The sequence below is a fragment of the Globicephala melas genome, chromosome 1 (assembly GCF_963455315.2).
Source record: "Globicephala melas chromosome 1, mGloMel1.2, whole genome shotgun sequence".
In the NCBI taxonomy this organism is placed as follows: Eukaryota; Metazoa; Chordata; class Mammalia; order Artiodactyla; family Delphinidae; genus Globicephala; species Globicephala melas.
In genome coordinates, this window is record NC_083314.1 from 147,975,330 (window position 1) to 147,989,524 (window position 14,195).

Genomic DNA, 14,195 nt, shown 5'->3' on the forward strand with positions numbered 1-14,195 from the left:
GGGTCTAAGGCCTGGAAGATTGATTGCCGAGGTACCTTTGGTTCTGTTAACTCTGTTTCCCCATTAACTGGCTCAGTGACCTTGAGTGGAGGACAAACATTTGGGGCCTGGTCATCCCCATCTGGCTGGGACCTCGGTTCTCACGGCCGAGCTGCTGATGCACCTGCTGCTGGGAGTAGAGTGAAGTCCTGTCGTGGCAGGGCTCTGGCGGGGGTGGCATTCGGCGGTGGGGGCGGGGGGGGCTGTGACTTCCTCAAGGCTCTGCATGTTGGGGAGACGGCTGCTTGTCAGTCACCCTCTACTGCCCCCAACCCCGCTCCTGGCCTCTGGGAGGCCAAACTGTCCTTGTTTTCCAACTACGGTGTGGGAGGTCAAGGTCACTCCCACGTGGCTCTGTAGCAGAGTGTGTGTGAGCTGTTGTCTCTGGGGCTACACCACCTGGATTTGAAGCCCGGCTCCCCCACTTGGTACAGGATGACCTTGGGGATGTCCTGTAACCTCTCCTTGCCTCAGTCCCCTTATCTCAAAAGGAGAATAATAATAGAGATCCTGCCTCATAGGGTTGTTGTGGAGATTAAATGAGTTAATAACCATAAAATACTTAAGATGGTACTTGGAATGCAGTAAGCACTGAAGAAGTGTTATTCGCAGGGGAGGAAGTAGCGTTCATGGAGCATCCGCAGGTGCCCAGGATGGTTCCTCTTATCCTTACTGGGAACCCAAACCCAGGCATGTGACTCCTGTACCACGTGCCCTGCCTTCCTGGCCTCCTTCCCAAGAGAGCCGTTAGCTAAACCCTCCTCGTTTACCCACGTGGGAGACCACGGAGCACGTCAGAAGTTCGGCCGGGACTGCACGTCAGATCTCCGACCTCCGGTTGAGTGAATATTCTTGCGCTGACGCTTTCTGGAGTTGTTGGCGCATGGCTCACTGAAAAGTCCCACCTGCAGAGCGCCTGCCCCTTCAGACCGTTCATAAATGAATCGGTTAAGCCCATGCATATGCCACACGACCGTGGAAGGTGTGCCACCCTCAGGAGACAGCAGGGGCGTGTGCATCGCTGAGGCTTTAGACTTGAGCAGCCCTGAGTCGGAATCCTACCACTTCGCCTCCGCTCTGGGGACCCTCGCTCGGCAAGTCCTCAACTCTCGCAGCCTGTTTCTCTGCCTATAAAATGCGGCAGCAACGTGGTCCTCCAGGAGCTGCTGTGAGGATTCAGGGAGCCCTGCTCAACGTGCCAAGGGGCCCACCAGGCCCTCCCTCTGGGAGCTCACTCTTCCGGGGGGTCCTGTGCGGGCAGGGAGAGGAGGCGGGGAATACACACACACACACTCACAACCACCAGGACACCAGGACCCAGCACAACCCAGCATTTGCCACAGTGAGGTGGTGACCGATGCCCCTTTCTCCCTCCCCTCCCCAACTCTGTTTTCCTCTCTCCCTCACCTGTTCTCCATCTTCCCCTTCCCCCTCTCGCCCGTACAGCCTCACAGATGCCCGAAACCGGATCCCTAAGGGGTTGTCACGGGGCCTTTTGCTTCCCCAAACTTGTCCTTTCATTTGTGAAATGGGCAGAGTTGGGGATAAGAGGGTAAGAACTTAGATTCTGTGAACTTCAGTCTCTTCAGGGCGAGACTGCCTGTGATTCCATAATTCGGGGCCCTTGGGCTCAGCTGAGGGCAGACAGGGGCCTGGTACACGGTCAGGGTGGGGTCTAGAGTGGCTCCTGCCACGTGACCCACATTCTGAGCCCAGCAGAGACCCCAGCCGACTGTCTTGCTTCAAGCCTGGGCTCTTCCCATTGCACTGTATTCTGCCTATTAGCCGGAAACAGCAACAGTAAACCTTATACAGAACTCTCTAGAGAAAAATCATGTGAGCATATATGCAAATCATCCTGCACATCACATGCAAATAGACTCCTGGCTCTTTCCATCTTGGCTTTGTGGAAAGGGCACCACTCTGAAGCCAGTAGAACTGGACCTGAATCCCAGCCAGGCCCCTGTGAGACACTCAGCAAGTGTCTCACCCTCACTTTGTTTCCCTGTCTGCAAAACAGAGCCAGTGTAATTACAGGTCAACCCATCACTGGTCCATATTTTATTCATTCCTTTCTCATATATCTATTGAGGACTTTCCAGGCCCCAGTGCTGAGCTAGGCACTGACAAAATCATCGTAAAAATGTAGAGCTGTCCTTGCCCTCCTGGAGCTCACAGGCTGGAGAGAAAACAGATTTGCACAGCGGATGCAAGCTCAATCCCCCAAACTCAGAGGTACTGGAAATATGACTTTCCTTACTTTTCTAAAACTGAACTCAGTTTCCATTTTGAGGCACCATTCTGCCAGGGGCCAGAAACTTAATCTCAGTCATTTTGGTGTCACCTTTCCCCAAGATTGTGTGATTTAAGCCAAGATTATTGATGCTCCTGGGGGTGGTAGACAAATAGTCTTGTCATCAGTGTCATCATCTATCCACACGGCTTCCCCTCCATCAGCGGCTTCCCCGTGACTCTCTGGGCTTTGGTCACTGCAGAGCCCCTGCAGGTCACCACCATGTCAGACCCTGCCTCCTGACTGCAGGCCTCTTTTATGTTTGCTGGCACTTTGCTAGGTCTGTGCCCCTATTGCCACCTTGTCACCCTTCGGGACATCTGTCCATTATTATAACTTCCCTCCAAACCACATTCCATGCTGTAGCCAGGGGAAACTCTCCAAAGCCCAGATCTGACCCTAACCTTGCAATGGCTCTCCTGTGCCCTTTATATTCTTCAGCAGGACAAACAAGTCCCCACTTACCTCTCCCGCTTCTCTCTCAACATCCTCCCACCCTCACACCTTCAACCAAACCAAATAAGAGCAACGAGTAAACAACAGACTTCCTATGTGCCAGACACTTTGCTAACATTAACTCACTGAGATCCTCACAATAACTCACATGGTAGTTATTATTATTATTTTCTTCGTAACTGAAGAGGAAACTGAGGAACCAAGAGCTTAAGACCACACAGCTAGTCCAGTTTCAGAGTCTGTGCCTTTCTTTCTTTCTTCCTTTCTTTCTTCCTTCCTTCCTTCCTTCCTTCCTTCCTTCCTTCCTTCCTTTCTTTTTGGCTGCGTTAGGTCTTCGTTGCTGCGCACAGGTTTTCTCTAGCTGCGGCAAGCGGAGGCTACTCTTTGTTGCAGTACGCGGGCTTTTCTTTGCGGCGTGCAATCTTCTCATTGCGGTGGCTTCTCTTGTTGCAGAGCATGGGCTCTAGGCATGTGGGCTTAGTAGTTGTGGTGCACGGGCTTAGTTGCTCCGCGTCATGTGGGATCTTCCCGGACAAGGGACCGAACCCGTGTCCCCTGCACTGGCAGGCAGATTCTTAACCACTGCACCACCGGGGAAGTCCCTCAGAGTCTGTGCCTTTAATTACAAAGCTATGCCCCCTGGAATTGAAGAGCTCTAGCAAACAGGCTGTCTTCTTTCTCACCTCCCAGCCTTTGTGTAAGACCCTCCCTCCCTGGGACACTGTCCCCTGGCACCCCTTTCATCTGGCTCACTCTACTCATCCTTTAAGTTGCCATGGCCTCTTCCTGACCCCCAGGCTGGGTCAGGAGTCCCCTGAGTTCCCAGAGCTCCCTGTGCTGTTCCCACCAGAGCCTTTGCCAGTGGGTACAGTGGGGGCTGCTTTCTCTCCATGCACCCTTTGAGCAGGAACCTCTCACGCATCTTGGAATGCCGAGCTCATGGCAGGGACCTGGCCCTGCGAATGTTTGTGCAATGAGTGATTATCAGCACAACTAACCCTCTACAGTAAGTCCCCTACATATGAATGAGTTCCATTCTGAGAGTACGTTCGTAAGTCCAATTTGTTCATAAGTCCAACAAAATTAGCCTAGGTACCCAACTGGCACAACTGGGTACAATTGGCCATAGAGTACTGTACTATAATAGGTTTATAATACTTTTCACACAAATAATACATAACAAACAAATGCAAAAAATAAAGAAAACATTTTAAATCTTACAGTACAGTACCTTGAAAAGTACAGTAGTGCAGTACAACATCTGGCATACAGGGACTGGCACTGAGTGAACAGGCAAGAAGAGTTACTGACTGGAGGAGGGAGAGGAGCTGGGAGATGGTAGAGCTGAAGGATCGTCAGCGATAGGACACGGAGGGCGAGCTGCAATGTCACTCATGCCTGACGCTGATGGCACAGGTTCTGGTTCCTTGCTGGATTCAATTCTATCTACCCTCTTGAAAAAATGATCCAGTGATGTCTGGGTAGTAGCTCTTTTTCTTCTCATCATAGATGACATGGTAGCATTGGATTGCATTCTGAACTGTTGCTGCAACCTTCATGTACCATTCTACATTCAGGTCCTGTGCCTCAGAAACTAACAGTGCCTCCTCAAATAAAGAAAATCCCCTTGCCATTTCTTGTGTCATGCATCTCTTCGGTTCTTCAGTTACTTCTTCTTCCTCTTGTCTCTCTTTGTCCTTTCTGTGGGCCTCCAGTTCCATCAGGTCTTCATTAGTAAGCTCCTCATGTTACACAGCAAGTTCAATGAAGTCATCCTCTTGCAAATCTAGCCTGAAATAAAGATACTGTACTACCGTACTCTATACAGTACTGTACAGTAGAGTATACAAAAGCATAACTACTTGTAGAGGATGCATGCACATGACAGTGTGCACGTGAACTAACTTATGTGATTGGACATTTGAACGCACGTTCGCATCTTTGAAAGTTCGCAACTTGAAAGTTCGAATGTAGGGGACTTACCGTACTTTGTTAAGGTTGAATGAATTCCTGGGACCAATCTATCAATAGGCATTTATTAGGCACCTGCTGTGTGCCTCGCGCTGAACCAAGTATACTGGGAGAGATAACAGTAATGGATGTTCAGTTGTGGTTTGCCTGGCGAGGGTCATCGTGGCCAGGCGAGGTTGGCAGGGCAGTGAGGTCTGCCGCCCAGCTTTCACTTCAGATCCTCTGCCACTTTTCCTTCTTCTCCTCCAGCCTCGCTAGCCTCCAGCCCTGCTTTCTTCCACCTTCCTGATTACATCGGTTCAAAGGAAAGGACCTGCAAACTTGTTTACTTAAGGGACAGAGACTGATTTTAAGGGGGTGGATTATGTCTCCCAGCAGGAGAGAGATGATTCTCCTCACTTAACAGATGAGAATTCTGCTACTCTGGGGGAGAGGAATGAAGTAGATGGAATCATAGGCTGTTGGTGTGGGTTGCATCCTTGGGAACCCCTGGATTCTTTCTTCTAAATTTATCAATGAACCAAAACTAGAACCCCAGTTCTCTAACTGCTGGTTTGTTGGCTTCTCCAATTGAGTATCCTTGTCCCCAAATCCCATAGTCAGTCAGCTTCACAGACAAGGATTCCTGGTTCTAAACTGCATTCTACTGTTTTACTACCCCACTGCCTTTCAATCTTTGATCCGAGTGAGTTTATGAGAGCACATCACAGTGTTCAGGCGCTGTGCCAGGCAGTCAAAAGGCAGGGGTTCTAACCCTGTCCCACATCAGTCTTCCAGGTTCAGTGTTGTTACCTCTGTATCAAGACGAGGAAACTGGTCAGAGAAAGCTAACAACCGGTGAAGAGTCACAGGCAGGTCCCCAGGTCCACACGCTCTCTGCTTCCTCGGTCCATGCCGTGCTTGGGCCCATAGTGGGGGATGGCATTTCCTCTCCACTCTGACTTTCTCCGACATTCCTCCTCCTACTTCTCTTCACTTACCACCCCCTCCCACACCAAATACAAGTGGAAGATCTCCTCCTAGTTTCCTGATCAATAGGAAAGACTCCTGTTGAACAGTATCTGACCTCAAGCCAAGAAATGAGTCTAAAACCTCTGCTTTCCCTGCCCCATACTCACTCTGGGTGGCTGCAGCCTCCGGTCTGGCGTTGTTTCCTCTCATCCTTTTATTAGCTGCCTCATCGGCAGCCCAATTAACCTGCTCATCTGTGAAGGAGGATGGCTCACAATGAGCTCCTCCGTTTCCAGAAGCCATCCTCTGAGGCAGCACGGCCAGGCCCTGAGCACAGGCTGGCTCCTTGACGGAGGGCTGCCCCAGGAGCCAGGGTCAATTAGTGGACAGATTAAGCAATTACTAGCCCCTAACAAGGGTGCCTGGCATCATTACCCTGCCTGTTTACTGGCAAACTGCAGCTTTCATATGAAGACCAACAAATAAATTAGGGCATCTGGTCGACTGCCGCTTCGGCGGCGAAGTAAATGATGTCCAACTGGCTCTCGGCTGCCCGTGGATTCTCAGCCCCAGCCTAATGAAAAGCCCAAGATGTCCCTCACTGGCCATGGCAGCTCTGAATGTGCCTCTGAGCGACTTCTCATTCCAAGGGCTAAGTGCCTGCCGCTGGGCCTGTGGCTCGTTCTTAGTTACCCCGCTGCTTCCTCCTGTCTGGCTGTCAAAACCTACTTCTCTTTCAGGGCCCAGCTCAAAAGCTTCTTTCTCCTTGATGCCTTTCCTGCTCTCTCCAGCAGGAGAGGAGTTCTCCTTCTGTACTTTGGGAGGGTTTTGGACTCTCCTATCTCTTCCCAGCATTACAGGAATTTCATGGAATGCCAGAGCTCCATTTAGCCTACTTTTCTCGGGTCTCTGATGAATAAGTAGAAATGTGGAGAAAAGGAGGGACAAGGCAAGGACTCAGTTCTTGTTTTCTCACCCGCTCTCCTGTAGATATATGTGGGCCATCGCCAGGATATCAACGACAGCAGTGACAGAGTCAGGTTTGCCCTTCAGGACAATCCCTCTGGCTATAGTGATGAGGGCTCATTCTAGAGGTGGCTGCTGTCACCTAAGTCAGATGTGGTTGTTCTCATCCAGGCCAAGTATGATGGTGGCTTAGAATAGAAGAGAGGCAGAGGGATGGAGATGAGGGGCAGATTTGCTAGCTTCAAGGAAGAGACTTGGAGACCCCCTGAATGTGGGAGGCGGGTCATGGAGAATTCAACTCTTCTAAATCTGGTGACCTGAAGGCGAGGTAGTTGTTGGTGCCGGTGAAAAGCAGAGAGGGCAGCCAGCCCCAGAGTCTGGGAACAGAGGACCCTCAAAGTGGGGAAAGGGGCAGGCTTGGGGGCATTGACAAAACCTCCCTGTCCTCTTGTGACTTCTCCTTTGTGTTTCCCGGTGCACCCATCAGCCGCTTGAGGACTGAGACCCCTAAGGTCCCTGACTCCATCGTCATCCAATCTGATGGCAGCCTTTAGCCAACAGCGCGTCCATTAGGGAGCAGCTCTAAAGTTATTGTTTAGAGTTATCCTGCCTCTCCCCCATCTCTGTCTGTCAAGACGCAGGGGCCCCTCCAAGGCACAGCTCATATGCTGTCTTTTCCTGGAGGCCCACCCTGTGCTCTTTAGCAAGACATGCTCTCCCCCAGCCCATGAACTTCAATATTACATCTTGAACTGTCTCTTGGAAACAGAGATATTATTTGTAAAGTTCACTGGGCAACACCTAGTCCACAGCCGTACCTTCACAGTGGCTAACAACATAGGCCCAAATCACCTGTTGAGCTGTGTTTTCCCAGCCGAGGGGAATGTGCTCCTCCTTCCTGAAACGCTTTGAGGTTAACCCAGGTGCTTCTCTTTCTCCAGGGATCATTGACTTCCTCATAAGCCAGCACCCTATTGCTCGTGCCCTACGGGAACACCTGGTCTTCAAGATTGCACCCATGCTCAACCCTGATGGCGTCTACCTGGGCAATTACAGGTGAGGGACGGGAGAGAATGCTTGGATGGTGGTGTGGAAGCAGGAAGAAAAAGGGGATAGGTTTCTGAGGAAGAATTTTCAGACGACCCATGAGTTCATTAGAGGAAGTTTCACTCTGGTCCTTGAGAATATGACTAATGGGCCTTGGCTGTTTCGTTCACAGTCACCTGAGGTCACTTGCTGGAGTTTTCTGGGCAGCTTGCCGGACCAGGAATCAGGGGACTTAATATCAGTTTTGGCACCTACTTCCTGCGTAACCTTGGGGAATTCACTTTCCCTCTCTGATGCATTGCAGTTTCTCTTGCATAATTAAGACAATAATTACTTACCTGGCAGGGCATTTTGAGCATCAAAGGAAAAGGTGGCAATGAACGTGCTTTGCAGAATATCATATGTTGGTGATAAGGGTTACTGTTTTGTTTCCGGGTTTCTTCTTGGAGATTATTAATGAACGAGAGTAGCAACCCAGACCACGTGAACGGCATTTTGATTTGGTGTGGGCATACCGGCTAGCCCCACACTCACTCAGGTACTCACATCTTGAGCTCTTTCTCCTGGCTTAGCACCATAATTTACAGCTGAAAATTCCACTACCCGGGGAACCATCTGCTGAGAGAACATTGAATCCTCTGAGAGTGTTATTACCCTTATTTCACGGTTGAGGCAACAGACTGGCCCAAAGTCATACAACCAGTAAATCATTGACTGTCTAACTTCACTGCCTAAATTATACAGCTTGAGAGTTGATTAGTCCCACAACTCTCAAGGTAACATTCAAACTCCCCGGCTTTGACACAAAGTTCTGTGTGACCTGGTGCCTCACCTCCCACCCTCTGGTCATAGAACTGTTGCTCTGCTCACTCTAAGGGAGGCCTGGTTCCTTACACAGGTCCTGTTGGTGCCTGATACCTTACCTTCATAAAGACCCTCTGTCCAGAACCTCCTGGTCCCTTCCTCATTTCACTAACCCTTCCTCACAGCTCAGCTCATGCCTCTTCTTCTAGAAAACATTCTGCAAACCCCCAAACAGAATTGGTCCTTCCCTTCTCTGAGCTCCCACAGGCCTGGCTACCGAACATGTCTTATCCTATTGCATGGACCCCACTGGTCCTAAAGTCACCGGAGGGAAAGCACTGAGCCTTAATGGTCCTTGTGTCCCCGGTGCCTGTCAGCAGGGATCAGCACATAGTAGATGCTCAAAAAGAATTTGGTGGATATGAGAGAAGGAAAGGGATGACTTTACTGAGGAAGGCGCTGAGGCTCAGGTATGAGATGGGACTTGCCCAAGTTCAGTGGCAGAGCTCAGACCAGAACCCACATTGCCTGACATCCCATCAGGCCCATTTTAAACAGAGCTGGTTTCATGCTTTCCCAGAATGTGACAGTTGGGTCCACAGGGGCTTCCCAGTACCCCTGGGTATGAGTTAGAGAGAACCCATGGGATGCATGATGCCTTAATTAAAGACAGTTTTGCTTCCTCTCTTAACTGGCTCAAGCGATGGCTCATTAGCCCTGGCAGGTTTTATGGCTGCGGCAGGCCTGGGAGCAGTGCCTTCCCACCTTCGCTGGACAGAATACACTGTTAGTGATAATGTTGGTGGAAGGACCATTTGATTGATGTTAACGTTTATGTTTAATTACAAGAGCGGCCGTGGTCAGAGAGAGGTCAGGACTGTTCACTACACACACTTATTTATGTCATCATCTGCTGTCCCGGGATGACCAGTTGGAAAGAGGTCTGTGACCTTGGCCAAAATGCCTCCCCTCCCTGGGCTTCAGATGGCCAGGGGGCTGGTGCTGGGAAGCTGGCTGCTTCCTACATGCCCTCAAACTGTCCAAATTTTGTGATTTGGGGATTTCAGGATAAAAGAGCTCCACTCCTCAGAAACGGTTCTGTACCGAAGTTTAAAAGCCCCGTGTTCTCCTAGTGAGAATGTGTGATTCTCGTTATGAGAGTTGAAGAAAATCTCTAACCACAGGCATTAGTCCTGTTGCTAAAATAGCTGAGTAGCAACAAAGAGCCTAGCATGAGCATTCACCATTCAAGTCTGGGAGAATGTAAAAAATAGTGATCAAGACTCCAGATGGATAACTTCAAGGTGCCTTAGAGGTCCTGTAGGCCAGCCCCAGCACGGTGTCCCGTGGTTTGGCTGGGACTTGTCCAGGCATCATGGGGGAAGAAAGATTTGGAGTTCAAGTGAATTTGGGAAACACAGAGTTAAGCAAAATTAAACAAGTTCTTTCACAATAAGACTTTTCAACAGGAATCCCAAGAGGGGAATATAGTGTCCAGTGTTGCCCAAAGGAACCCTTTTCCTAAAGAGCTCGCTACCCCTCCAGCCCATCAACCGCTCCACCACTACCCTGTCCCCAGAGGCTCAGGGTTTCTGAAACCCAATCTGGGAAAGGCCACTACGAGAATTCCGCTTGCCACCCAGCACCGTGTGTCAGGCGTTCACACACTTATTTGATCCTCATAGCAACTCTATGGAGGAGGGTCTCTGAAGCTTTCTCTGCTCGCAGATAATAAAAACCTAGTCCGATTAGCGTGAGTACAGGAGGAAAAGCCAGAGGGAGTCGGGGGGAGGAGCGAAGGACAGAAGGCGGCCAGTGCGAAGGAAGGATGCTTGTCAGAACCTCCGGGCAGCACACAGAACCCCACTCACAGACCGCCTCGCAGCACTGGGGTCAGCCCCACCTCCATCACGTGCTCCCTGACCTTCACTCTCTACACCTCCCCTCAGGACGTGCAGTCTCTCAAGCCTCAGTGACGTTGAATAAATAACCTGCCTTAAGTCGTGTGGCCTGTGAGGAGTGGGCAGGGGTGCAGGCGTGCCCCAGCCGAGCTGTGCTCCTGGGCTGTCCTATACCAGCTGCTGGCATCACACACGCCAGACCCAGTGGAGAGCCGCAGACAGGCCTGTCCTGCAGGCGCCTCTTCTCCCCCGACCCCGCTTCCTCTTCCTCCTTCTGCTTCCTCCACATTAAGGAACCATATAATCTAGTCTAGGAAGGAGAGTAAGACTTCCCAGATTTGATCACGCAAAGCTTTTATTTAATAATACAAGTACCGGGCTTCCTTGGCGGCGCAGTGGTTGAGAGTCCGCCTGCCGATGCAGGGGACGCGGGTTCGTGCCCCGGTCCAGGAGGATCCCACATGCCGCGGAGTGACTGGGCCCGTGAGCCATGGCCGCTGAGCCTGCGCGTCCGGAGCCTGTGCTCTGCAACGGGAGAGGCCACAGCAGGGAGAGGCCCGCGTACAGCAAAAAAAATAATAATAATAATACAAGTACCTATTCCATGGTATTTATAGTAGAATAGACAAGGTGCACTCTAGCAGTTAATGGCCGATGATGGCAGCTGTCCCATGAGAGAGAATGCATTTTACGTAAGAGAGCAGCAGTGTTTACTTACTACACTACTGTACGTGCTCCCAGACTCCGGCTTATGGGAGGAGTAGAGAGGGCCAAAGTTACAGCAACCACAGTGCACTCTCCAGGTGCCCTCTAGGACAGTTAGATGGTGTAACGGTAGAAACAATGATACTACGGCATCTAATAAAAACACAGAACGACTATACCCTCGTCTCACGTACTACACTCCAGCAACACTGGCCATTTTTTTCAGTTCAGGCCTGAGGTTTAATGCCACTCACAGAAAGACCTGCCTAGATTCTCCAAAATAAATTCGGTCTCCCATTACACTCTTTCAGAGCACTCTGTACCGTCCTTTCAGAGCCCTGGCCCCAAATCGTAATCACGTGACTACCTATTTAATGACTGTCTCCACCTCTAGAGGATAAACTCCGTGAAGTCAGGACTTCATCCCCAAAGCCTGGCGTGGTGCCCAGCATAGAACTGGCCTTTGATATATATTATCTGAATGAATACATACACACCACAGCAGTGTTTCGCAACTGTGCCATGGCACGGAGCTCCAGTCCCCAGGCAAAGTAGTCATAGCCACACGCCGTCAGCTCCCAACCCTTTAATTTCAGCAACACGGCCTCCTAACCCCAGTTGTTTTGATTTTATGCTGTTGTGATATAAATACTATGATGAGCTGCTGTAGTGATTTAGAGAACTCTGGGTTCAGAGGCACACTTCGTTATTGTATATTACATCCAAAAACCACCTTTCATCATTACCGTGACTCTCTGAGAAAGTCAGTTTTTATTGTACCCATTTGAGCAAAAGGGAAACCAAGTCTGCAGAGGTGAAGAGCCCGTTCAAGGTCCTATGGTGTGTCCAGGACTCTCCACACTCCCAGACACTGCCTGTGCCTTACAAGCTGGAGGTGGAAGCAGAGAACTAGCAGTCTAACTTTCCCCGCTCTCCTGAGTCTTCTAGTCTTGGGGCAAGACACTTCTCTCCCCTGGCCTCAGTGTCCCCCTGCCCTGTTGGAAGAGGAAAATGAAGTGAAAGGCACGCTTCGTCATTTAGTAGAAGTACTAGGGAGAGGCTCTGTCAAGAATGGTACAGCGGGGCTTCCCTGGTGGCGCAGTGGTTGAGAGTCCACCTGCCGATGCAGGGGATATGGGATCGTGCCCCGGTCTGGGAGGATCCCACATGCCGCGGAGCTGCTGGGCCCGTGAGCTATGGCTGCTGAGCCTGCACGTCCGGAGACTGTGCTCCGCACGGGAGAGGCCACAGCAGTGAGAGGCCCGCGTACCACAAAAAAAAAATAATAATAATAATAAAAAAAAAGAATGGTACAGCTATAGCATGGATGAACCTTGGGGACATTATGCTAAGTGTAATAAGCCAGACACAAAAAGACAGATTTTTTATGATTCCACTAATATGAAGTACTTAGAGTAGTCAAAATCATAGAGACAGAAAGTAGAATGGTGATTTCCAGGGGCTGGGTTGAGGAGCGGGGAAGAGAGTTACTGTTCAATGGGTATAGAGTTTCGGTTTTACAAGATGGAAAGAGTTTTGGAGATGGTTGCACAACATTATGAATACTTAATACCACTGAATTGTACACTTAAAAATGATGAAAATGGTAAATTTTATGTTATGTGTATTTTATCACAATAAAAAAATAATGGTATGACTTATCAATGCAATTTGAGCATCTTTGGAGAGTTCTAGGGGTATCTCAGGGCTAGGAGCTTTAAGGGATGAACGCTGTAACTTCAGGTGTCAGAGAGCCGAGAGCTACAAGGCAGTGGTTGGAAGGTCTTTGGGGTCGGGGGTGATGGGCCGAGTCAGGCTATGGCGGCTGGCGATTCTCACTGTGCTGCAGTAGGTGTGGCTGGTCCCACACAGTGCGATTCTTGCTCTCTCTCTCTCTGCCACGTTCTCCTCCCCATCACTTCCTTTACAGAGAAGACAACCTCCATCCCCACCTGTACCCCGCTGCGCCTGTGTGATGTGCGAGGTGCCTTGCATTTGGAAAACAGACTCTTCATCTCCATATGACAATATGAAACTCTGCATCGGGTTTGCATTTCTTAATTAGGTGCTTGTCATTGTGTATTCCATAGAGCCACGTATAAGTAAATAGTCATAGACCTTTGAATAAATTTATTGGTTTTATTTATGTTTTTGGGCATAAAAATCTATAATTACCAGGTACAGCCTCCCTATAACCGGTATTTAATGACAATTACTTTTTGTTACCATAGAAATGAGTCCAAAGTAGTTACCCATAATTTCTCATTTCCCAAACCTCACACACGCTGAATTGCAATATTACCATAGTAATTGCCTATCAGTCATCGTAAAATACGCAGTTACCCAAAGGATAGCAGGATGCTGTGGAATTTCTCATTGTGGGGAAGCCTCAGTGCTTCTTGGGAGTGTGGAGGTGGGGGAGAGGAGTAGACCTCCGTGGGTGGTGTAGAAATGATTCAGCTTTATCGCATGACACTGCAGACCCTGTGGAGGAAACGGATGCTGCTACGACCCGCAGACTCGCAACGCATCATGCCTCTCCGCCCTGGTGAGCCTCACGTAGCAAAGAATGCTCCAGCGCAGTAAATCCAGTTTAACTAAGGTTTGTCGGGGGCCTGCTGAGTGTCGGTCCCTGTGCTACGCCTTAGGGAAGCAGATGGAAATCAGGCGGTCCTTGGCAATAAGAAGCCCAGTGTTTGTACTAGAGGCGTGAGTGTGAGGCTGTGGAGGCCGAGGCATAATCAGAGCTAATGTCTAAGTGCCTACTAACCGCACATTATACGTATCATCTCCTCTGACCCTCACAACAGCCCTGAGGTGGAGGTAGTATTATGGCCCCTTTTTAATTAGAAAAGCAAATTGAGGCCCAGAAACACCAAGGAACTTGCCCCACGTCCCCCAGCAGGAAGGTTACGAATCCAGGCAGGCCAACCCTGGCCTGCTACAGATTCATCCCCCTGCTACACTGTATCCTGAAAGCAGGGAGTGCTTCCTTCTGCCTGGGGGTGACGAGGGCGGGTTTTTGAAGGGCGGATGGTATATAGGAGTTCACCAGACATAAA

General features: G+C 50.0%; 1 protein-coding gene across 2 annotated transcripts in view; it reads left to right on the plus strand.

Annotated features, from left to right (window-relative positions):
- Positions 1-14,195, plus strand: part of LOC115860494 (AGBL carboxypeptidase 4) — a 1,403,751-nt gene that overhangs the window by 1,257,109 nt on the left and 132,447 nt on the right. For both annotated transcript variants that reach the window (XM_060305765.1, XM_060305756.1), the window contains exon 8: positions 7,618-7,732. In XM_060305765.1, coding sequence (XP_060161748.1) covers positions 7,618-7,732 — 115 coding nt within the window. The remainder of the gene's footprint in view (positions 1-7,617; positions 7,733-14,195) is intronic.